This window comes from Neolamprologus brichardi, chromosome 7 (assembly GCF_056152115.1).
Source record: "Neolamprologus brichardi isolate AB-2024 chromosome 7, ASM5615211v1, whole genome shotgun sequence".
NCBI lineage: Eukaryota > Metazoa > Chordata > Actinopteri > Cichliformes > Cichlidae > Neolamprologus > Neolamprologus brichardi.
In genome coordinates this window covers 17748775-17772449 of record NC_142110.1, presented here as the reverse complement: position 1 = coordinate 17772449, position 23675 = coordinate 17748775, and the positions used below count along the sequence as shown (strand labels likewise).

Sequence of the window (23675 nt, the reverse complement as noted above, 5' to 3'; positions counted from 1 at the left end):
CATGCCTATACATGACAGATGATGCTTTTTGATTCTCTTACTTTATAGAGCATTTTAGAGCTGAAAGTCTGCTATACTCCTTGTGAAATGCCTGGTCCTATAAATAAAGAGTTTGTGTTTATCCGTGATACTTTTACTTGAAAAACTACACTTTTTTTGATGCCATGTTTATGGACCTGTAATAGTAAATCATTTCAAATAATCAACTGAAAAGCACTACAAGTCATTTTTGGGGCATGTTGATGAGCATTCACTGAGCAGCTGCTGCAAGAATGACAAAGAAAAGAGCAGAACAGTATATGAATGTATAGTTAACTACACTTTTATTGTTCCTTGTCCAGCCAATGAGAGGTTTCAGTTTCATCCCTCATATATGCCATTCATGTCCAACGAAGCACTGAATTCCAGGAGGCAGCCAAACATGCTGCCACAGCCACCAATGATACTATCAAATCGCAGCCATTGCGTGTACCAGACTGCGGGACCACTTCTGAACTCAAATGAGTGAGATTCCTTTAGTCAGTTTAAGATTTTCTCTCTCGCTTAGCAGCTAACGAACATATTAGTCTAGGATCTACTCCTTCTCTGACGTAAAGGGATGCCACTCAGGTATGGAATGTGTTTCACATGAAGCCGAGAGGCCGAGAAGTCGCTATGATGTGGAAGTGTTGCAAAGTAATGTACCACTTGCTCTCCAATCTCATGCATGTTATAATTTTGAGCCGCTGCTTCTTCCAAAAATGTCAAAGTTCAAGGCATTCATGCATTTGGCAACTCTTTTTTTTATGTTTTGTGGCATGAAGAAAAGTCAGGAAAAAGCACTTTGTGGTGGACATTGATATCGTCACAATGTAAGAAGCATGACCAACGTCAGTCACACAAGAGAGAAATCAGAGGAACTCAAAATGTACCGTTTGCTCCTCCAGTTGAGAGAAATAAACTCTGAAGCTGTCCAACCAGAGCTGGGCGGAGACATACAAATATAATATTAAAAAACCAAAAAATGACAATGTTTATATATCTCTGATCATATGTTAATAAAAAGACAAAAATGTATTCAGAATAACATCGTGAGCTTTGGATGAGCTCTTACAGCTGACTCGGATGGCTTTGCTTACCTTCTGAATTTTAGAGAATGAAAACAGGTGCTAATGCAAATGATCCTGTTAGAAAATATAAAGTAGCCACAGGTAATTCAGACATTGCACAGTTATAGGAGGGCATGAGCGTCGCTACCATTCACTCTCACTGTTAATAGTGACTCGCATTCAAAGCCATAAATGAGAGATATTAAAGGAAACTGATCACATTAAATAAAATGCCAACATTCGTTTACAAAGCACCAGGTGGTACCACTGAGGTCCTAATGATACAGTCAAAACAAAGTAGATTTCGTTTAGATCACGGGCGATGTCTTTCAGTCTCGGTTGAACATCAATCTAAATGTTTCTGCAAAGCCTTCATCACAGTCACACACTGTTCGCTGCAGTTTTACATTTTAAACTTCCTTTAGATGTTGTTGGCACTTCCTGCTGCTGTGGGTTGGTTCCAATGGATTCTGTATTTGGATATAAATGTGCCAAAATCAGAACACTCTGAGCCATTTCAATCGTCTCGTCGTCAACATGCGCACAGGTATTAGTAAAGCTTATGTTACGGTTTGGAGGTAAGCAGCAATTGCATGGTTAAACCAATCCACTTCTCTTTAAAAAACCTTGTTATACTAGACAGTAAAACAATATCAATTACTGATTACTTTTCCGCATGGCATCATCTGCTCATTTCTCTACCTGTGTCTGAAAGGATGCAGGCGGTTGAGATTTGATTTGACTGTATCTCGTTAACAGAGGGTGTGCTTAATTTAAGAAAAAAAAATTCCACCGAACAGCAAGCCATGAAACACGTGAAGATATTTTTTTATAAACTCATACACTTACCCTTCACAGTTACTTGTTTACCTTATATTATGGAATGCACTGTAGGAAGAATTTTCCAGAACGTCACAGACCAAACATACAGCATCTTTATAATAAGAAAGAACAGCGTTGTGATTTAAAACGACCAAACAGCCAGCCTATCAAAAGTGCAGCGTTTGCACTTCCAGAACGTTTTAAAACAAGTTGTTGTGAAGGATAAGTGCAGTCATTTATATAAGGCATATTTTTAAAGTTGACAGAACTCCTTCGACTCTCCTCCAAAGAGGCCATTTTTGTGGATAAATAAGGAATGTCTTTGTCCTTTTTCCAATTTTTCCATTTCTGTGTCCGTTTCCACAAACGTATTCCAGAGGAAAGAGCCAGAACATGGCATCCCAGATTACAGAGCGGAACTGAAAGATTATGGAAAGAGGCTCAAAGTCCTTGCAGGAGTCTCCTTCACAGGAAGTGAAGACAAAAGATGGCGCTACATTCAGAGGTTCAGGCAGAGGAGAGCCACAAAGAGCAGGGAGAGTACGCTGAGAGACTGGGCGGCCGAGACACCCCCACCTGACAGAGAAGGAGAAATGTAGGTATACCTTCATCAATAGCTGGAACCTACAACAACAACAATGAGACTGCACATCACACCTAACCATACTGGGACACTGAGTGTCACTGTTGTGTTTGCAAAATCAGTTTCAACCTGTTAGGTGATCAAACTGTTCATTGTCCATAAACTGTAAGTAATCTTAATGACACCTACCAGTATGCTTTTAATTATATTTTTATATATTTTGTCTTTGTCTTAGTATTTGCTTCGTAAGTAACTGCAACACTTTGGTAACTTGCAAACATAGAAGATGGAACAGGAACGTTATTATTATTATAGTTATCAACATCCAGAAATACTGAAATACTGTACTCCCCACCAATCCTCAACCATCAAACTCAAGACCATGTTTGGAGTGTGAAGTGTGATATACCCCATCTGTGTGGATAATGCCTTAAATGCCCTCCTATTTGTCAGTGCCCTGCACTTGAAATCCCTCACGGCTGAAATTTCCCGGTCTGTGAGATCACGCTGTCAGGTGGGGTCTGGACTGAATGATAAGGGATAAGGAAAACCACAGGAGGGGTTTCCTCTTCTCATCAAGATCAATTACAGAAGCTTAAGCTCTTCTATGCAGTCAGCCTGCCCCGTCAGTCCATCAGCCAGAGAGAGGATCCAGTCAGCGGGCTATCAAGGCTTTAGTCACGGGCCATCTTAGCTTTCCAATCTAAAGTATGTAACCAGAAGTGACAGCTCTGCTCTGGCCTCTAGCTGTGACAAATGATAACCTACTGCAGACTCTGAACCTGTAATCCCACCCGAAACTGGCAGGTCAGGAATGAAGTGTGTGTCTTTCCCCACAGGAATATGGATTCTAAATGTCATCAAATTACTTAAGTCTTATTTTTTTCCTGTGAGTGAAACTAAACCTGGGTGGTGATGGAATAGAATTTTCATGGGTGATTAGTTTCATGGAATAAGAGTAATTTAATCTAAAAAGATAACAATTCAAAAGGAGATTTGAAGGAATTTTTATCTCTTCTAAATTTGTTCTTTCAGGCGTTTTAAGCCACATACGTTCTTCCATTTAAGCACAATCAGACAGCATGTTGACAGAATTAAACACAAAAGCCAACTTAGGAAACTAGGGACCTTAAATCAACTCAAAATCACTTTATTACCTGTGATCTGGACTGTGGTCGTAGCACCATCTCCTCCTTCTGTGTGTGCCCGGACCTCCACCACATAGTTCCCATTTGGAAGTAGGGGAAGATCAATGTTTCGCTTGTAGGTGTTGTACAGAGTGCCTGTGGTTTGGCCCTCTTGCCTGTATAGTACCTGCGTATGCACATATGTATAATGCATATTAATAGATAACAAAAAGGGTCTCAGCATCTATTCTTTTTATTTAAGAGATGAAACAAGAATGATGAAAAGATGAAACTCACTCGGTACCCTTCTATTGAGGACTCATTAGCCATCGGTTCCACTTGTTCCCAGGCAATATTTATTGACTGGCCCTTCACTTTTTTAGCTATTATTTTGGGGGCTCGGTCTGGTGCTGGTGAAGTTAAAACAAAGCAATCATGAATATGTTTATTTTTAAATGGCTTGTGTTCAGAATGCACTGTTCTTACAGACACAACACTGTGAGCTGTTTTCCAAGCACTTCTCTGTTAGTTAATGATAAACTACTGTAAAGAGCAACATACGGGGTTTCTTGGTTAGGACCCGGAAGTGGTGGCTGGGTGGCCCATATCCTGCAGAGTTGTAGCCTCGAACCTCAATAATGTACTCTGTGTAAGGTCTCAGATTTTCTAGTTTAGTGTGGTTCTCCCTGCTAGACACGGCAATCGTCTCGGCCTGCCCTTCACTTTGACCAGATTCCCAGTACTTCACCTGGGAAACACAGACGCATGGGTGAGACTGCAAGGATACCATCTTGGTTTCAAAGCGCTCTGTACAAGTGAAAACCTTATTAAATGTAAGTATTAGTTTAACAGTTTTTGAGAAATGCTGGGGGAGAAAAGCACGTCTTTATATTTAAAGCAATATGTTTGTATTAATGTGTGTTTTGATGGATTTAAATTGATTGTGGTTTTCCTTAGAGGTGCTTAAAGTAAGTTTGCTTTGTGAGCAAAAAAAAGTCACAAATGAAGGTGTTTGAATCAGCTAAAGGGATGACTACTACTGTGATCAAGCCTTATAAACGTTTCTACTGACCTGGTATCCATCTAAATTATTATATGAGAGGGGCATCCAGGACACAGTGGCAGCTTTGGCAGAGAGAGCTCTGGCTTCAACAACTGCAGGAGCTTCAGATGGAGCTAAAAAGAAACCCAGAGAACAGATATATTCACTACAAGACCCATGTTTTAAGGATGTCAAAAAATTACATTCATTGTTTTCTTTTTTTAATCAAACACAAAGCAATCCAAAATTTTTAAATATTTAGTTTAACATACACAGACTTACTATACTAAACATTGGCTTATATTTCTTCATACGTATCTATTGGCTTCTTTTGCTTTTTGTTCTCTCAGTGGCATTTCTCTTGCTCCGCCATCAGACACTATTCCACGACTTATGGAACATTTAAACCCTGTGTGTAGTCTTTTCTTGCCAGGAAACTGTCCTAAAATGCTAAACTGCCATGCTGTCGCCACGTTGTAAACAGAGGCAAACTCTGAGGAAGATGGTTTGTATGCATGCTCAACCAGCCTGCACGCAACTATGGTCACAGATTTGCCTGGCAACGGCTCACTTTGAAGGCATAACCGTAAAAATCATACACCCCCACCAGGCAACCGTTTCCTGATTGTGTTACCATGGCAGCAGGAGCATCTCTGTCACCCATCATGCTTGAGTTTCTAGTGGTTATCTCAACTGCTTGTCAGTGGAAGCTAATAACTTGCTAAATGCTTTGCATCTTTGGGTGAGTTATCAGCTTTCTGGTTCATGCTACGTAGATCATAATAATCCCCCAACAAGGAACCCGAGAAGAGAAGGGGGGATGATGGGTTCACTTTCAAGGGGTATTAATATTTCTCATTATTATACATGAGAGCTAATATTAAAAGGATCCTACTTCACAGTGGCGCACTGACTAGCAGGACTGAGCAATCCCTCATTCTCTGACACTAATAAAACAGAACCAGGTTGATCTGCGATGCTGTTTTGAGATCACTTTAGCACATTTTTCTCTGTTACAGATGAGAGGGCTGAATCTCTTAACCGCTCACCGTCTTGTGCAGAATAGATGATGGCTGTTAGGCTGTAGGGTCCTTCTCCCTGGACGTTAAACGCTTTGACTTTGACTTGAAACTCTGTCAAAGGTGGGATGTCAGAGGCTTTGTGGACGTAGCGCCTGGCCTGGGGATCGGCTACTGCCACCCGTTTCCACTCCTGCTCATCTTGGGGCTTGAAGGCCACAATGTAGCCAAAATTAGGCCCATAGTAGTACTCTGGCTTCACAGGCTGTTGACAAAATGAATAATAAATTGAGAAATGGCAATTGGCAAATGTATTATTTAACACATGTCACTCTTGACCAGCTTTTATAGCAAAAGTAAAAAATAGCCTAACTTAAAAAAATCAAATTTCACAAATCAGATGATATTTAAATACAATTTAATACAGTGACTGCACTGTGTAAGGCATCTGTTTTATATACAGCAACGACACAATTGGTTCATCCTTCATCTATCATCACACCTCATTTCCTTTGTGGACACCGTGTCTTTGTCATCGCACATGCACAGCAAGATAAACATATCATCTCATCCTCCAGCTGCTCTGGAATTGAACGGTCATGCTGCAGCCAAGAAAAATACAATTTAGCCATAGCTAATTTATCAATGGCTGCAGCAGAGAAGCAACACACCATGAATTAGTTCAGTCGCTGAGTTGTTTTTTTGTTCACGATAGCGATCGTTTTATCATTCCCGTCCTCTCCACTGCATGATCTGTGGTACGCTCGTTGTTCTGATTAACAAAGCAATTGAAAACCTATCACTGTGCTTTATTAATTGCCAGTTTAAAAATTCTACATTACTTATCTTAAGTGTAATTGGCCTTTTTTCAAATTTGCACTACTGTCCATGTACATCTCAGAAGTTGCTCTAGTTATATATTTATATCTATATTATATATCCACGTACATCTCTGTTACTTTTTATAGATTCCCTGGAGTGTCCTTTTATCTTTTCTTATTTCTTCTTTTATACTACGGTGAGAAAGAAACAATAAGCCCTCCTGTATGTGCTGCACATGTGGTGAATAACAAACAACACAATAAAATCTTTGGATCTTTTACTGGACTTAATTTGAAGAAGTGACACATCTTTAAGAGCCTAAAAAAGATTCAACTGAAGCATTTAAGACTACGAGGACCTGAATAACTGAAATCCTGAGCAGACATCTGCATTATCTGGTCTTTCTGTGCCCTTTTTCAAACTCATTTTAATAATTTATTGGATTTCTGAAACACTGACCACATGGCTTCCCACTCTCTTTTAAACGTAAATCTAAATGTCAGTGTGACTATTACAAATTGAACTAAAAACGAAACATCTTTTAGCAAGTTTTCATATATAAACATGTAACCCATCTTCCCACTTTACCCAGTGGAAAATCCCAACCTACCGTCCATGTGATGGTCAGTTCTCTGCTAGCCCCTCCACCCCCGCCAACATCTGAGGGCGCCACCACAGGAGCTACAATGAGACGGCAACAGCAAAACTCTGAGCCCACATTGCTATGAATCCACGCAAACAAAGCCAAACCACACAGGCTGTAACCTAGCCCTGCCAATGTTGCTCTAACATCCTTCCTCTTCAAATGCGGTATCAGTGTCTTCTCCTGTGCCAAATGCAACACCTAAATGTCCACGTGGGAACGTTGCCATTCAGGGAGACAGAGAGAGGGACAAGTTCTTCTGTTTGCCTTGAGTCTAGTAGCTCACTTTCAACTTATGATTATTTTTTCAAGAGAGGTTACTGTAAGTCTGTGATTCCCATTTTATAATTGAATTTCAGTATACAGTTTCACCAAAGTGCTCATTTGTGGAGGTTTGTGTGGTGAGTTTTCTGCACTAGAAAGCGCGGCATGATGGGATTTATGCTGACTCATTTCTCCAGTGATACTTAACGTAAGTAAACAGTGCAATAATAGAATGATGATGAATAAATAACAGAACGGAAAGCTGGACTGTAGTACCACATCTCTTTTTTTCCCTTCCACTCCTTCACCTATTAAGTTGCTCCGATTCTTTATTCCTTCTTATATTTAGATGTCCAAAGTCAAAAAAAAATCTTACCTGCTTCCAGCGTTTTAACAATAGGCGATGGGTTGCTTGGGTCTCCTGTTCCCAGAGTGTTAGTAGCAATGACCCTGAACTCATAGTCTGTCCAGGGAATCAAGTCCACCACTGTGGTCATCTCTGCGTTCCCCTCTACATTAACAGGAACTATAGAAAGTTCATTTTAGTGCTATTGCTCTCTACGGTTGAACATTATATGCCGGTTGTATCCTTAAAACAAACATGCAGTTCTATTTTGGGAACCCGTCCTATGTTTTAATTCACCGAAGCATAACTAAAGTATATTTAAGCCATCTTTAAGAGACATTAACCACCTTGTAGGCCTATAGTATCATTGTGTGGCATGACCACAAATATTACAACACCAGACCCAGCTCAGCATTAAGGTAGCAGTATTTATTTTACCAACAAGCATGCTCGAGTTCTTACATGTAGTGGCATTCTTCCAGACATCGTTTGAGAACTGGTCCTTGTACTGGATGGTATATTTGGAGATCGGACTGTGGTTGTCTGCACCACGGCTCCACTGCAACGTTACACTTTTGTCTGTTTTTTCTATTATTCGCACCCCACCTGGAGCACCAGGAGGACCTGGGCAAAGAGAAGAATAACAAGAAGGCTTAAATTATTGTTAGAATGGAGGCAAACATAAATGTGGCTGCAGGAATCCCCACAAATGCTCACTTTGACTTTTTCCTCAAGCGGTCAATAAGTCTCCTACATGCAAACTGGAAAGAAACTCAGTTTAGACCCTGAGCTGTTTAAAAACTTTACAAACTTTCAAGATAGCTAATGTTTGGTGCATATGAAATACTGCACATCAAAGCCCTTACATTTCCCTTTTTTTTAAGAGTTTTATTTAAAAGACATCAGCAAAGACTGATGGATTAAGGCATTAGAGCTTAGAAGCCCATTGACATACATGAACTAAAGCTTAAGCAAAAGCTCTACAATCCAGTGTTTCTCTTGGTCCTAATGCTCCTCTTGATTCTTCCTTTGGAACTTAAAAAAATGGCTTAATAGAAAACCCAGACTGTGTCAGGGTTAGACTCCCAACCCACAGCATCAGAAATCAGCCAGAATTTACTTTTTTCCAAATCATGAATGTGAGCCGAGAGAACTAAGGCGATTAGAGAGCCAAAAGCCGGACAGGCCTTAAGCTTACCCTCGCCTCCAAGAGTCAGGAGAGAAGGCTTAGTTGTTACAATCTAATGTAAGGAATAAAACACTGCACTTTAGCTTTTTACAGTTTGGAGCCCATATGGAGGAGTCCTTGAGTACAATCCAGAGTTTAACAAAGTCTGTAAATAGTTTTCCTTGTTCACAGCAACACTTCAACATTGCTCCAAGACTCCTAACTTTACTCTGTTTACACGCACGCATACATTCACATGAAAACAGCTCCGCAGCCTATCTTTAATCCCTGCTAATAACAGGCTACAGGTGCAGAGCTGTGTTTTGAGCTTGGACACTCTCCTCAAGCAGATCTGCTTCCTCATCTGCCATGATAAATGGCTGTCTTTCATCTCTCCCTCGTTGCGCCCCAGGCTGCTGGCATTTGGCACTCCATTAGGAGCAGCCCCGGACCTGTGCTTTGGTTACACTCTGGGAAACGTCACAGTCAGCCGCTGTGCGTTCACCTGGCCATCTGTCAACACCTGCTCTGAAAGCAACAGCAGCAGCAGCACACCCAAGACACACCAGGGATCACTGGCAAGCAATTCACTGCTAGAATTCCTATCTAAAAAGATCCTTTGTCCTCCAGCACTGGGGCCTGTTTCAAGCGCTGAGGAAAGCACTGTAAGACAAGTTCTCAGTCATCAAGAAGAAGAAGAAGGTGAAAACAAAGTGCGATGAATCATCCGCAATCTGAACTACAGTAAAGAAGACACAGAGACCTCCGAAAAAGTGACAGTGTTTGCTTTGTGTATGTTTACATCTATATGAGGTTGGAAGAGCAAGTTTGAAATCAGCAGCTGTCCTCATTGAAATACTGTGCTGAGAGATTGAAATCACTGATTCATTATATACTCATCCCGAGGCATTACGCTTGGAATATAAACAGGTCAGAGCTGGCACTGTACTAAAAGCATTGCTTTTTAGGTCAAATTTTTACTTTGTCTGTGCAACCATAGCAACAAGCACAAACTTTCCTATAAAACAATTCATCTTACTTGGGACTGGGTGGACATAGCAATTTGTTTCGGATAAATATGACCAGCAGTGTGCCACCGTGCAGCCAAGCAATGCCATCTTGAGGCAAGCCACCAGCATTTATACTTGTCCCATAGCAGAAATGCTAATGCCACTTGGTATCTGACTAAGTTAGTCTGACCTTTTCAGGGTGGAACCAGTAGATGCTTAAGTGTTCTGTCTTATGCTTGAGGACACAAGGCATTTCCTTCATCGGCTTTTTCAAACATTTTCTCCCTCACTTTTGTTAGCATGGAGTCTTGGGTTTGACAGATTATCTGGCAAAAAAAAGTTCTACGGTCTGGTTGCTCGGGAGAGATTTACTTCTCTTTAAACATGCGCTGCACAAAATGCAGTACTTGTGCTGTCTTTGAGCCACGTTCTTTTAACATATGTGCACTTTTTACCTGCATGTTAAAGGTCTAACAAAAGGAGCCTGGAAACATTGAAATTTAGCAGAAGGAACCAGGGTTTTTTTTCTACTTTTGTTTGCATTGTGTGGTTTTTTTGTCATCTAAGCTTCTGCTTTAGTTTGATCAAGGCAGCAAAATATTTGGATGTTAATTGTTCCTGTAATATTAAACATACACAAAATGAGCAACAACCATTAAACATAGGAGTTTAAGACTCAAAAACATGAGCTAATCTTTTTCGACAGGGCCCTGCAGGCTTATTTTGTCAGACGTGATTGACAGTGCGTAAAACTGCACCAGCTGCCATTTGACTTTAGGTAACATGTTGTAATGTAACTTAATCCTGATTAGTGCATGGGAGTATGTGACTGTTTGCCAACGGAGGCCCACACACACTAAGACTGTGAGAATTGTGCAGAAAAATTACATAAATATCATGTGAAATAACAAAAATAGATAGATACTATACATTATGTGTTTGCTTAGTTAGCTGAATGCTTTGAGACATTTTACATACATGACTCTTGACTCACCCCTGACAACCAAGTGGGCAGAAGCAGTGATATTGTCAACAGGGGTCTGTGCGGTGCAGGTGTACTGTCCCGCATGTTTCAGCTGAACATTCTTGATGAGCAGCTCGCCATTCGAGCTTCCATTCTGATCAAAACAACACAAGAGACAATGCTTAAGTTTAGAAGAAGTATACACTATGCATCAGCCTGACAAACATCATAAAATATGGAAAAATGGCACATTAGTATTAGTCTAGTAACTGAAGCAATCGAGGTGGGCAGGGAGTTAAACAAAGCCTCTTTTCGCATTCACAAATGTCGAGCTCAGCACACTGAACAGTCAACGTTCTGACTGAATATGAGATTCAACTTTAAAAATACATCAAACTAGCAGTCTTGCTAATGCCACACAAACAGTATCAAATGGAACTGAACCCTGTTTTTACGAGGGGAAAATCATCCCTGCATGCAAAAATCAGGATGTCATCAATCACAGTCATAATAGTGTTTGCCTAGCAGGCGGAGTGACAAATGAGAAAAGCTAACCACTAGCTTATGGTTAGTGCCTTTAAGAGCCAGAGAGAGAGAGCGGGAGAGAGTGGGTCATGTCAACAGTAATAGATGTTAGCAGAAATTGCCATTAAACGGATATACTGTGCGCTATTCCCGCCTAGGAAGGTATGTGAAATGAATTTTAGAGTCATGTTCATTTATATCCGACTGTACTTTTCCATACCAGGTATTCCAAGTAGTGCATCAACCTGACCTCAGATATGCTTAGGATGTGCGTGAACTCTAGGTCAAGGGGATTTTTTTCAGCTTACAATTGTGGCCAAACCTGGGTTATTCAAAAACAATAAATGGAACAACATGATGTCTCACTGTGGTGCGTTCGTAATGTTGTCTGTCTATGTGCAGGTCAATGACTCGGCCATCTAGGGACCAGATGAAGGTGATATCTAGAGACTGATCGTGTGATGCTGCACACTGCATCGAGGTATTCTCTCCCACTTTAACGTCAGTATTAGATGGTGCCAAGGTGATCTTCGTAGAGTCTGTGGGGAGAAACAGGAAGATAAATAGGTCTCAGGGATTATAAAAAAGAGTCAGTTGTTTAACTCATGGGTAATTTGATTAAATGAAAATCAAAGAAAGAGCAGATTACTTATATAAAAAAATAGACTTAAACAGTTCAAAGATGATCAACTGTAGAGTATTTGATTGGGGTGTAAAAAAAATGCGAGAACTCTGAAATATCATAAATAGCCAGAAGAGGGCAGAAAAGAGCTGCACATACCAACCGAGCTAAGTGTAAAAACACAGAATAAAAAGCTTGACAGCTCTGACTGCATATCTAAAGAAAACAAACAACAAGGAAAACAAAGCTCATATCAGTCTCTGGGGATTTTTTTTCTTAATTCTTTCAGACAATCCCAGTTTTTTCTTCTTCTTTTTCACTGAAACGTGCTAAGCTGAATCTAAAGCAGCAACCTCGTGTCATTGCCCTTGGGTAACGACTGAATGTCCCACAAAAGCTTGCTTTCAGCCTGCAAAGAGGGCCATAACTCAACGATAGCAGACATTTGGAGGTCGCTACTGCTTGGTGGGACTGAGAGTGGCAGGAATGATTGCCAGCTAAGGTTGACATCAGTCAAAGCAAGTCACAGCTGTCCTGGAAACATCAGGGATACAAAGAGAAGCATTAAACATTGTTCTTCAGCTGGAACTTGCCCATAACCAACAGGTCGCCGGTGCTATTGGCCTTGCCCCGGTCATTCTCTGCAAAGCAGGTGTATCTGCCTTCGTCTGCTCGTGTCACATTGAGGATCTCCAGGCTTCCATCCTCCCAGATGAACACCCTGTGGAGAAACCAGAAGTAATAGTTCACACACTCAGGAGAAAGCCTTATGCAGTGTAAAATTATTAGCACAATATGAAGGTCAGTGGCCCAGTGTGTAGTCCAGGGATATGTGGATTATAAAAAATTATGAAAGTACTCAGAATATGTGTCAGTTCCTTAATGGATATTGAGTTTGCCAAGGGAAAAATAGGAGGAGAACTTTTGGAAGCTTGTGCAAGGAAACTTGTACTAACAGCAAGGCAGCAGTGTTTGATTCATATTTTTTCATATTGGTGCATGAGAGACAGCCTGCCAGCTGCCACATTGCCACTCCACCCCCACCCAGAGTATTAGGATGCATATGTTCCAGAGTAACTTCCCTGCTGCTCCTCCTTCAAGTGAGTCCCGCTCTGAGGTATTTAGGGTGGGAGAAAAGTTGTTGGGGGTCTCAGAGCTTACAGATTAGGCTTGTTTTGCCAGTGAGGAGCACAACACAGGGTTTTACACACCAGGCCGGCCACACTAATCTTGAGAATGAGCTTAATGTTAGCCACTGATGATGGCAAAGCTGACAAACAACAAGACTAAAGATTTTTTCTGTGGACAGTATATAGTTGGTTTAGAAGATCGAGAAATTATTTAGATCCCCAAAATCAAAAACAACAAAGGAACGCTCTGGTAAACCAGCCTTTGAGAATGAATACAAATGTATAAAATATTCACAGATTCGAGGCAAACAGAAAGAGACTGTTCACCTGGTAGAGTTGGAAAGCAGCTCAGTGTCTTTGCTCCAGGAGAAGGCGGGCTTTGGGGCCGCTCTGGGTCGACACTCAATCACCACCCGGCCATTTTTGGCTGCCAGCACTCTTTTCACTGGGTTGTGTTCAAATGTGGGAGCACAGTCTGAGGAGTGACAGTGTCGGTTATTCATCTCAAACATGGTAGAGCACAGATTAAACACGGGAACGCACACGCTCATGACACTACCCTAAAACATTCAGTGTAGTGAGTTAACATATTGTACAGACGTTTTCAGTATTTGTTTTCCAGACATGTACAGTAAATGTTGATTTCAAATATATATATAGATTTTTTTTTTTCTGGCTAAGCACAGTCCCCATGTCATAATAAGCATCTATTAGTTAGCGTGAAACGTGACACAGCCGTGGGTGTTGTGATAGTTGTTTGACTCACCAAAGACACGCAACTCTGCGTTGGCATAAATGACTCCGTGACGATTTTCTGCTATGCACTGGTACATCCCTGAATCATCAAATGTCAAGCTGCTGAATCTCATCTCTTTCCTGTCAACCTGTGGAGTGCAAAGTAAAACAAAATAAAGCATCTTTTTCCATAATGTTTGAGTTCTGTTACAAAGCAAATGGCCATAATTAAAGTGATGATGGCTGACATGATGGCTAGTGCAGTTCATCTGCCTGGCAGAGGATTTCATTAATGCATAATGATACATCCAGCAACCTCCCCCACGTTTCTGTCACTGGCTGCTCTCTAGAGCATTTTCGAGCCTGATGACAGTTGTTTCTATGGAGCACTACACAACACATGCTGGCACCTGCTCAAAAACAAAAGGTGCTTTTTATTGAACTCTCCTGACATCATGTCTACCCACAGTGCCAGCTTCCTGTCTCTGCTGTGCTCCTGTAACAACCCTTGGCTGCATACCGAACAGAGAAGAGATCTAGACAGCCACCGAGAGGGCTCTGAGCATTTCATTTGCATTCACAGTTACAAGACAATAACAATCTATGAGTCTGAATAATACCGGTTCTCCGTTTTTCAGCCAGCGGATGTGTGGATTAGGCTTGCCACTGGCTTTGCAGGACATGGTGTAGTCGCTCCTGATGTCTTTTTCAGTGCTACGGATGTGCTCCGCCCACTCTGGAAAAGCTGCAAGTGAGAACATTTAGATAAGGGGTTTGAGAAAAATCTTAAGATTTACCCTGTCTGGTGACAGTGCTAATAATAGCAGTGCTGACGAGTTTATCCCATAAAGCACACCTAGGAGAGATTTAATACAACTGATAAAGACTTTGCAAAACTACAGTATAAGTTAAGACAAGAAAATTTCAAATTACCTTCCACAGACACGCGAGCGGTGTGGTAGTCCTTTCCTTTTGAGTTTATCGCCTCACACTTATAGGTGCCACCGTCTTCAAATTGCACGTTGTACAGATGCAGTTGAGTCCCCGTCATACGCACCTCGTGGTTTGACGGCAGATGTCCGTCTATCTTCTTCCAGCGGATCTCAGGGACAGGACTGAAAAGGGCACACAGGGGAAAATAATGCACGAGCAGGCATAAGTTGTAACGCTTGTTGCATGCTCCACTATACTTATCATTCTGAAACACGTCAGCAGCTGCAGAACTTTGAGAGCTCACAGAATGATATGTTTGGATCTGATTTCATTGTAAACGGAGCAGAACAGCCTCTGAAACTGAGTTCATATTCACTTAAACTTTCCTTTGAGAGTCGTTTTTATTGCAGATTACCTCTACATGGCTGGCTAGTATGAAAGTCTACAATCTAGCATTTTTTGTTTACCCATATTCTCTCTTACTTACTTCCCCAAAGCAAAGCACTCCAGGGTGATATTCTGCCCCACCAAAGCAGTGGTGTCAGGGAACTTGACTCTTAGGTCAGCCGGGTATTTCCTGATAGGACCTGAGTGGAAGAGCAACAAGTTATGATGTGTTCTGATTCTTAACCCAGTTTATAGATGCTAACAAAACAAATACTTTAAAATAATTTTCTGTTTGTTCTCAAGGTTTTCTTTAAAAATCTCACACCAGATTCACCATAAAGCGTATATATGGAACTCTTATATCCCATACTGTGTGTATGATTAGGTTATTTGTTCCTGTGGATGTAATTTTGTCATTTTTTTAATCTTACAAAGAAGTATTAATCTGTTCCTACTAGGTATCCTTACTTGTAATTTGCAGTTTAAAAACCCTGGATTTCTGAATGTCTCATCGACTCTGCTGTTTCTTTATCAACTGAGTTACTTTAAGTTTAACCACTGTTCTGTAGCAATCAGTAATCGGGTGGTTAAAACACAAGATATAAGCAACAATAATGCCGTTGCTGACTGATGAACACACATGGGACACAGTGAAATCTGGACAAAGGTTTATCATATACTCAGAGCATTAAAGTGAAAGAAATGCCTATAAAATGTAATAAAAGCTTTATACAGAGCCCTAAGCATGACTCATGTTTACATGCTTAAACACATTAACAGAATGTATAAAATTCTGTATACACATTTATAAAACCTGGACAAATGCGCACACACACACACACACACACACACACACACACACACAAATTAGATAGAGGTAAATAATGTAACATCATACCCAGAAGACACGGCATAATACATGTATGCCTGAGAGAGCCCAAACAACTGCTCAGCTCTGTCCCCGGCCCCTTTGATGGAACAAATCCTTCTAGCTTGTGTTCTACTATTGAACACATGCTTGCCACAAGAAAAACTAGCTCAGAGTTTGACAGCGATGAAAGTAAACGTCTAATGGATTCTTGGAAACCCCTTAAGGAAAAATGTTAACATTGCTTAGTTTGGTTTTTGAACCCATTACTTCAAGCTGTTCAGATACATACGGCCTAAATAAATAAGAGCACATACATCTCTTTAGTTTCTGTCCTTCGTTTTGGCACAGTTTATGTTTCCTCTTGTCCTCTGTAGCTAGCTGACTCTGTCTCAAAACAAGCATCATGTGTCAGTCTACTACTGAGTTCACTTAGTTCTGTAAATTTAATTTAAAAAGTCAATACCAGGGACATGACCTTAATGCATTTAGAGCAAGCAACGCTGTCATTAAACACAGTGCTACAGTGGGGACAGGAGGAAAGAATTGCAGCCGACGCAGCATTTTAGTCACTTCCTGTCTTCAAGCATCTCTTAACACAGACGTTCCCAAAGTGTGGGGCCCGCCCCCTAGGGGGGGCGCAGAGCCATTGCAGGGGGGGCGCGGCATGAAAAGGGGGGAAAAAAAAACAAAACAACGCTTGGACACTGCTAGCACGGGCGCCCACACAAAAGCAAAGCAGGAAGCAAATCTTCCCTTTGGCTTCACCTGCACAAGTGCCGAGGTAGGTCTCCCTGCAGGATTGGTTTTTCCTTCATTGGGAGCAGCGCTGGGCTGTTCAAATCATGGACAAACAGTATTCCACATTCTTGATTTGTAGTTCACAAACACTTGTTGTAATGACTAACTACTCCTGACATTTTAGAGATGTTAGCTCTTTATACTAGAGATGGACCGATCCGATATTACGTATCGGTCCGATACTGACCCAAATTACTGGATCGGATATCGGCGAGAAATAAAAAATGTAATCCGATCCATTAAATATCAAAAAAGCACCTCACAAAACTTGCTACACAGCGTAACTCGGCTCATAACCGTAGCACGTCGCAGCAGTGTGCATCACGTGATAGAGTTGCTGCGTGTATTTGTAGCCTCGCTACCAAACCAGCATTTCATCTCCGAGGAAGTTTTCCCAGAGAGAAGTAAAGCAAGAGTGTAAGTTCATCTCTGAATGTCTGTAAAGCGTTCCCACGTTAAGCTTAACAACCGATATATGGAGCGACTGCCTCTCTCTCTCTTTCCTGCTGCTACTTCATTCATGAAACTGCTTAATGATCAGCTGATCAATGATCAGCTGACCGGCTTTTCTGTCGCGAGTCCGTCTCTCTTCTTAGTTTTTGGCCCACTTCTCACCAGAAAGAGGAAACCAGCGGCTGAACAACAGCAGCACGTTTAAGCTTGATAAGCTGTTGTTAGAATTTATTTAAAATTACTTTCTACACCAGGATCTTTTTCTACAGCTGACGTAACTGTGCAGGGGCGGATCTAGCAAAGTTTAGCCAGGGGGGCCGATAGGGCATGAACAGGGAAAAGGGGGCACAAAGACATACTTTTCTTTCTTATTCTCATTTAAAATGTCTAGCTTTTAAAAATAATTGTCTGACTCTTACACCCAAAGTTTTAATCTGATGTAAAATATATAGAAGTCCATTACTGTATATAATAACTGTTAAGTCTAATATACCCTAGTAAGCTATAGTACTTTTTCCTTTGGGAAGGTACCATCTGTGCAGTCTGCAGTTCTGTTGAAGAAAGATGTTGAATCTATTTAATTATTCTTGAAAAATAATTTCTTTTTGTGCATTTCCCCCCTGCATCAAATTAAATTTGATTACATTGATTAAGCATCATGAGGAAGAGGGTGGTTCCCTATTTTAAATTTTTTGCTGGGGTGTTTGCAGCCCTATTAGTTAGGTTGCTTAAAATTTCTTCTAAGTACTCTTTAAAATACCAGAATAGGGAGGATGGAGCAGGTTTAACTTTATTAGATTGATCAGTGTTGCTGAACTATGACATATTTGGGACGCAGTGTATTTTTTACATACAGGTATAACAGAATAGCTTTAGTGTTGTTATTTATTTAAACTTGAGTATGAACTTATACAAAATGCAACAAGATATTAAAAAAAACGTTTTATTGATTAAAAAACACACTATATCGGATTCATATCGGTATCGGACATAAAAAAGTGGTATCGTGCCATCTCTACTTTATACAGTAAAGTTACAGTGGGATACAAATAACATCAGGCTGATCCTGTCACGATTTGTTCCCCCGGTTCAAATCACGGACAAACAGCATCCAACAGCTGTTTATGTTTTTGAACCCATTTTGCAGAGGGATTTTTTTGAAAAATCTATTGATAGCAATGTTGAATATTATTACACAGGAAAAAAAAAAAACAACTACATGTAAAATAATTACACCGTGACGCCTCTGCCTTTCTAAATGGAGGGACAGTAATTGCGTGTATATGTAAGCGTCTAAAACCTGCAGATAGTCAGATTAACAGTATTTTGTCTCTATCTGCTATTCTGCAATTCATCTCATGTAAACAATAACGTGCACATAGCGTGACGTGAAAAAAGGCACATACCTTTGACGTTGCATGATGAACTCTGTATTCCTCTTCCACACATAAACGCAAAAAAGGAGTTTTAAAAAATCTCCGTATTGGTGATTCGAAACGCCCTTTACGTGTGGAGGAAACAGCTGTGTTTTCAAAAATACTGGTGTAGGTGTGGACGTAGCGTAAAAGAGTTAGTAGTTTATTTTCTTACTACCTGTAATTTATTGCAGATTACTTGTATTTGCTTAATTGTTTACTAAATGTTTGAGGTGTGAAATAAACCGCAATGGAGCAAAATATGGGTGTGTGTGGTTGGAGGATGTTCGTGCGTGCGCGCGCGAGCGAGGGGGGGCGCGAACATTTTTCTTGTAAAACAAGGGGGGCCCAGCAAAAAAAGTTTGGGAACCACTGTCTTAACACTTGAGGTCCTGCTCTATAATCACACCTCACTGGCAAAAGAATGTGAGAATTAATACAGGAAACCACATCTGAGGAAGTGTGGCTATTATAGTAGACACATATTTAATCCCCGTTGAATCCCTCTGTTTTACTGACATAATTGCTGTGCATTGCAAGCATAAATTGGTATTAAACACAGTATTTTACGCTTGAATTCTTGGAACCTTTTTTATAATTTTGTATTCCATTTTCTATTTGTGCTTTCTGTTAAGCTGCAGAACCCAAAAGTCTGTTACTACTACTTCAGCAACAATCAGAGTCAAAAGCAACAACAAATAGACAACAAGAAGTAGAAACCGGGGTACTAACGTTCAGTCTGAGGCTCGAGGGGAATGTAGTTGGAGAAGACACTCTTGGAAATAGATGGGCTTGAGGCGATGCAGGAGTAATTTCCTCTGTCCGAAGAGTCCACCTTAGAGATATAGAGGTTGCCTGTTATCTGGGAGACAAAACGTCGCTTGTCCGGTATGATGAAGGTCGGGAATTCATTGAGGATCCAGCGGAATGACAGCTCGGCTGAATTGAACAGAAAGAGGAACAGCAAAAGGCACCTGTCAGTCAAGAGTATGGGCTTACCCACTGCTTTTGAAACAGTGAAGGAGGCTGGATGTGAAGCAAGGGCACTCTGAATGATCTGGTAAGCTTGTGAAGACAGCAATCTCTTTAACTTAATAGCTAAGAAGCTGAACCATGTCCTTAACAACAGTATACAAAAATCTGATTAATTCATTTCAGTTCACCAAGTTCATGAAAACAGCAGTGAGGATATGTGCATGAATGGTCACAATTATTTAGCATGACTGAGTCGCTGTGTCAAGGACCAGAGTAAAACTTAAAGCAATGCAAGCAAGTTTGTTCATTTTCCATACGACTTGTCTTGGTCCCAGAGTTTTGTGGGTTCAGATTTCTTTTGGGTTTTTGTGAAGGGATTATGTTCTATTCTGTATTGTTTATGGTCTTCTGTAATTAACTAGATGTTAATGCTGCAAAATATCAGGGCTCATTATTTTTAGGAACATCCAGCAACAGCAGGCTAAGGCTTCACATGTAGTACCTGGATAATGTGGTGGGGGAGCGCAGAGCAACACGGCCCCCTGTCCCTCTTTGACATACACTGACGACCTCTCCTCCGATGAGAAAAGATCGAGATCTGAGAAGGGGAGAGAAAATAATCACATCCCGTCATCACATGTTTTAAAGATCTCTATAAAACGACACTTACGGTGTAAGTTTTGTATAAAGATCGACACTTCTTTTGGAAATGAGTTGTGATCTCTGAGCACATTAGCATTTCACAAATTATATTTGCCATACTTAATTTGATTTGTCCCAGTTGTCCTTGTCATTTCAGTTTGCATAATATGCATGAAAGTACAGCAAGGCAGCGCTGTTAAAAATAGGAGATGCTTTACACATCAGGCTGTAAATGGAAAGCTTACATCCAAACTGGACAGAGGCCTCTCTGCTTACGACCGTGCCATACGTGTTGGTAGCCAAACAGGAGTATTGACCCACATGTTCAGTCTTATCAGGCTTGCTGATGACCAAGTTCCCTCCTACTAAACTGTAGTGACTACCCCCTGCATCCAAGTCAATTTCCATGCCGTCCAGCTTCCACCTGCAACACAAACGATCAGGGTTAGCACAGCCGCCCTGTTTGAAAGGAGTCAGAGTCGCGTTCTTTTTCTTGTTGTTTCTAGTTCTAGATTTTACATCGAGTAACACGAGCAGATAACTTATCTGAAGCACTGACATACATTACAAAGTCTGACAAGTGACTGCACTAAAGCTGATCTTTTACCGTAAGTTTACCAGATTTCATAAACTGAGGGCTTCTCTATTAAAAAATGACAAATTTTAATGCTTTGAAAGGCAGAACAGAGTGCACTATAAATGAACCCTCTAAACACTCAATGCCAGCTGCGGTCAAAGCTAATTCCTTCCCCTCTGACATCTAATTCCGGTCTCCTTGACAGTGAAACCGATTTAAGGGATGTAGAGGAATCTAATTTACATGTATTTGCGACTAAATTGAAACAGATGATCTAAAACACTTTAAATTTTGAGCTGTAAAAGAAAGTCCAAAATAATTAAATTAAAAAAAAAAGGTAAATCTGTTTCAGAATTTTATTTGTTATTAGGATTTTCCTCTGTGTCTCCTTCTTGGAGTTTACCTGATTATAACCACAAAGAGAAAATATAAATATGTGCTGCAAATAAAATAAATAGTGCCACACACAACACACTTGGAGTTCCATCACCATTAAGGTAACATCTTTGTGAGCACGCAGTTTGACAGCAGGTCCGAAAACAGTCTGAGGGATTGTGAGAGGTGAGAGGCACATAACATGCACAGCGTGTAGTGTATATGCGGAGCATATGTTACTTGTATGTGGCAGGTGGATTGGCTCTAGCCCGGCAGTTCATGGTAATTTTGGCCTCGGGTGACTCCTCGGGGTAGATGGTATCCACCGGCTGCTCCTCAAACACTGGTCCGTAACCTGTGACTTCATCTGCAGGCAACAAACAAACAAGACCAAGGGTTAATAACTAAGAGCAGTCTTACAGAGAAGTGAAATCAAGTTTCAAGAGCATCACATTTGTCTCCCATTTGTCAGCTGTGGGGCAGTTTAATCAAAAACAAGAGAACTGGGTTCAGAAATAACACAAGAAAACATACAAATAAACAACAACAACAAAAACAACACGCTGACTAGATTGTGAGATTGCCTCTGTGAGGACCTGCCATTTAATATGTCAGCCTGATTTGCGTTTTTCACAGACATGCACACCTCTAGCGCTTAGACACCGGGTGTAGATAAATCCCAGTTGTAGCTGTAACTAATCTAATTCTTGAGTCCGCACAAACTCTCTTTCAGGCATCGACACAGGGTAATAAGCCTCTGCTTTATTCCAAACCACAAACTCACACTAATTATGGCGGAGATGTGCTCAGTCAGGTGCCAAACCAGAGTGACGCATTTATCAGTTGCCAGTGGATATGTTATTGTTCCACACTAATACAAATCCTCCAAGTGGAAATGCCAACTTTACTTAGCATAATCCAAACCTGCTTCATACCGCATGTGTCATCCTCGGCGCTGCGGAGAAGCGCAGCACAGGAAATTTCAGATTCAGCGCTCTCCTCGATGAAAACGCGTTTCTTGGTTCAAGCTTCCTTTTACAGCATCGTCAGGCACACGTAATTAGCCCCAATTACTCATTAAAACAGACAGACATCACGAGCAAAGGCATGAATAAGACATAAACACAATGCCAGGCTATGAATAAGCAATGAGGCGAAATGTTCCCAAATGCTGATTATTCTCTCAGATCAAGAGCGTAGGTGACTGCGGCAATACAAATGTGCGGGCGCGCACATGTGTGTTATTCCCTCGCGTCTCTGAGTTCTAAGAGAGCACAGCTGACACCTCAATGGGGAGAGGCCGGCTCTTTCAGACGGCGATATCCTGCGCCTCTTCGATCCAGGGCAGTACTTACAGATTCGCTCACTCTGAAAATGTCACATCGACAGACTCGGCGACCTTTAGAAACCCAAACAAAGGACCATTATATTTATAGGATCCTTCTATCCGTAATTTACATCACAAAAGCAGTCGGATATATTTGTGTAGCGTGACAACAAAATAGAACCAGAGCTGTACACATTCCAGCAGTCAAATATGTGATTGCTGGCTATTTTCGTCAAGGAATATCCAAAACGCATCATGCAGTTTAACCAGTAAATTAGATGCATATTCTTCTGCCTCGACTGTCACGAACAGAAAAAAAGCAGGAAGGCAGAATTATAACCACATTTGCAAGTTAGCTATACCCTCAGCAGCCAACCAGAAGGCAACAATTAAGACATTAGGAGACAGGATCATCTCCCACTCACACTAAAGCAGCCAACCATGTGCAAGTACTTGACATTGATGTAAATCCCAAGGACTCTGAATTACCACTGAGAGAGAAATTACACATATAATAAATGGGCCATTGTGGGGCTGATGGAAGGCAAATTAAGTGAGGATCTATGTTCTGGGAACAAGAGAGGTGAAAAAAGAAATGAAAGAAACAGAAAATGTGAAAGAAACATAAGATTCAGTAGAGTAAAGGGAATCTAGTGACCCTTTTCTACTGCTAGGCTTAGGCTGTGCTGCATCGGTGTCATGAAAAAATACTGCAAATGTGAGACTGTGGAGGTTGGAAGGGAGTCACTGAGGCTGCACTGCAGTGCTGAAATAGCAGCTGAAGTGTAACTCAGACATGAGCACTGGTGCCGTTCCTATGCTTTTCCTGTAATGGGGGACGTGGCAGATGGTGGAAGGGGGCTGTTAAACAGGCCGCACAAGACCCACAGCCTGGAGACACACACGGGCCTCTTACATTCTCCCTGCCTCGTTTCATTTTCTCTGTCTCAAGCTCTCCCTGGATTGCCTCTGTCCCTCCACCACCTTTCCAGTCTAAATCCTGCTGTGACAG

The 23675-nt window shown here is 41.1% G+C and overlaps 1 protein-coding gene across 2 annotated transcripts in view; it reads right to left on the bottom strand.

Annotated features, from left to right (window-relative positions):
• Positions 1 to 306: 306 nt before the first annotated feature.
• cntn1a (contactin 1a) overlaps positions 307 to 23675 on the bottom strand; it is a 63908-nt gene continuing 40539 nt past the window's right edge. For both annotated transcript variants that reach the window (XM_006782533.2, XM_087843257.1), the window contains exons 4-24: positions 21577 to 21703; positions 20630 to 20808; positions 20245 to 20340; positions 19500 to 19706; positions 15331 to 15430; positions 14844 to 15025; positions 14531 to 14655; positions 13942 to 14059; positions 13503 to 13650; positions 12639 to 12766; positions 11790 to 11962; positions 10929 to 11052; positions 8219 to 8380; positions 7787 to 7936; positions 7114 to 7184; positions 5712 to 5946; positions 4693 to 4796; positions 4182 to 4368; positions 3918 to 4030; positions 3651 to 3807; positions 307 to 2486 (exon numbers count right to left, since the gene is read on the bottom strand). In XM_006782533.2, coding sequence (XP_006782596.1) covers positions 2410 to 2486; positions 3651 to 3807; positions 3918 to 4030; positions 4182 to 4368; positions 4693 to 4796; positions 5712 to 5946; positions 7114 to 7184; positions 7787 to 7936; positions 8219 to 8380; positions 10929 to 11052; positions 11790 to 11962; positions 12639 to 12766; positions 13503 to 13650; positions 13942 to 14059; positions 14531 to 14655; positions 14844 to 15025; positions 15331 to 15430; positions 19500 to 19706; positions 20245 to 20340; positions 20630 to 20808; positions 21577 to 21703 — 2963 coding nt within the window. In that variant the 3' untranslated portion in view covers positions 307 to 2409. The remainder of the gene's footprint in view (positions 2487 to 3650; positions 3808 to 3917; positions 4031 to 4181; positions 4369 to 4692; positions 4797 to 5711; positions 5947 to 7113; positions 7185 to 7786; positions 7937 to 8218; positions 8381 to 10928; positions 11053 to 11789; positions 11963 to 12638; positions 12767 to 13502; positions 13651 to 13941; positions 14060 to 14530; positions 14656 to 14843; positions 15026 to 15330; positions 15431 to 19499; positions 19707 to 20244; positions 20341 to 20629; positions 20809 to 21576; positions 21704 to 23675) is intronic.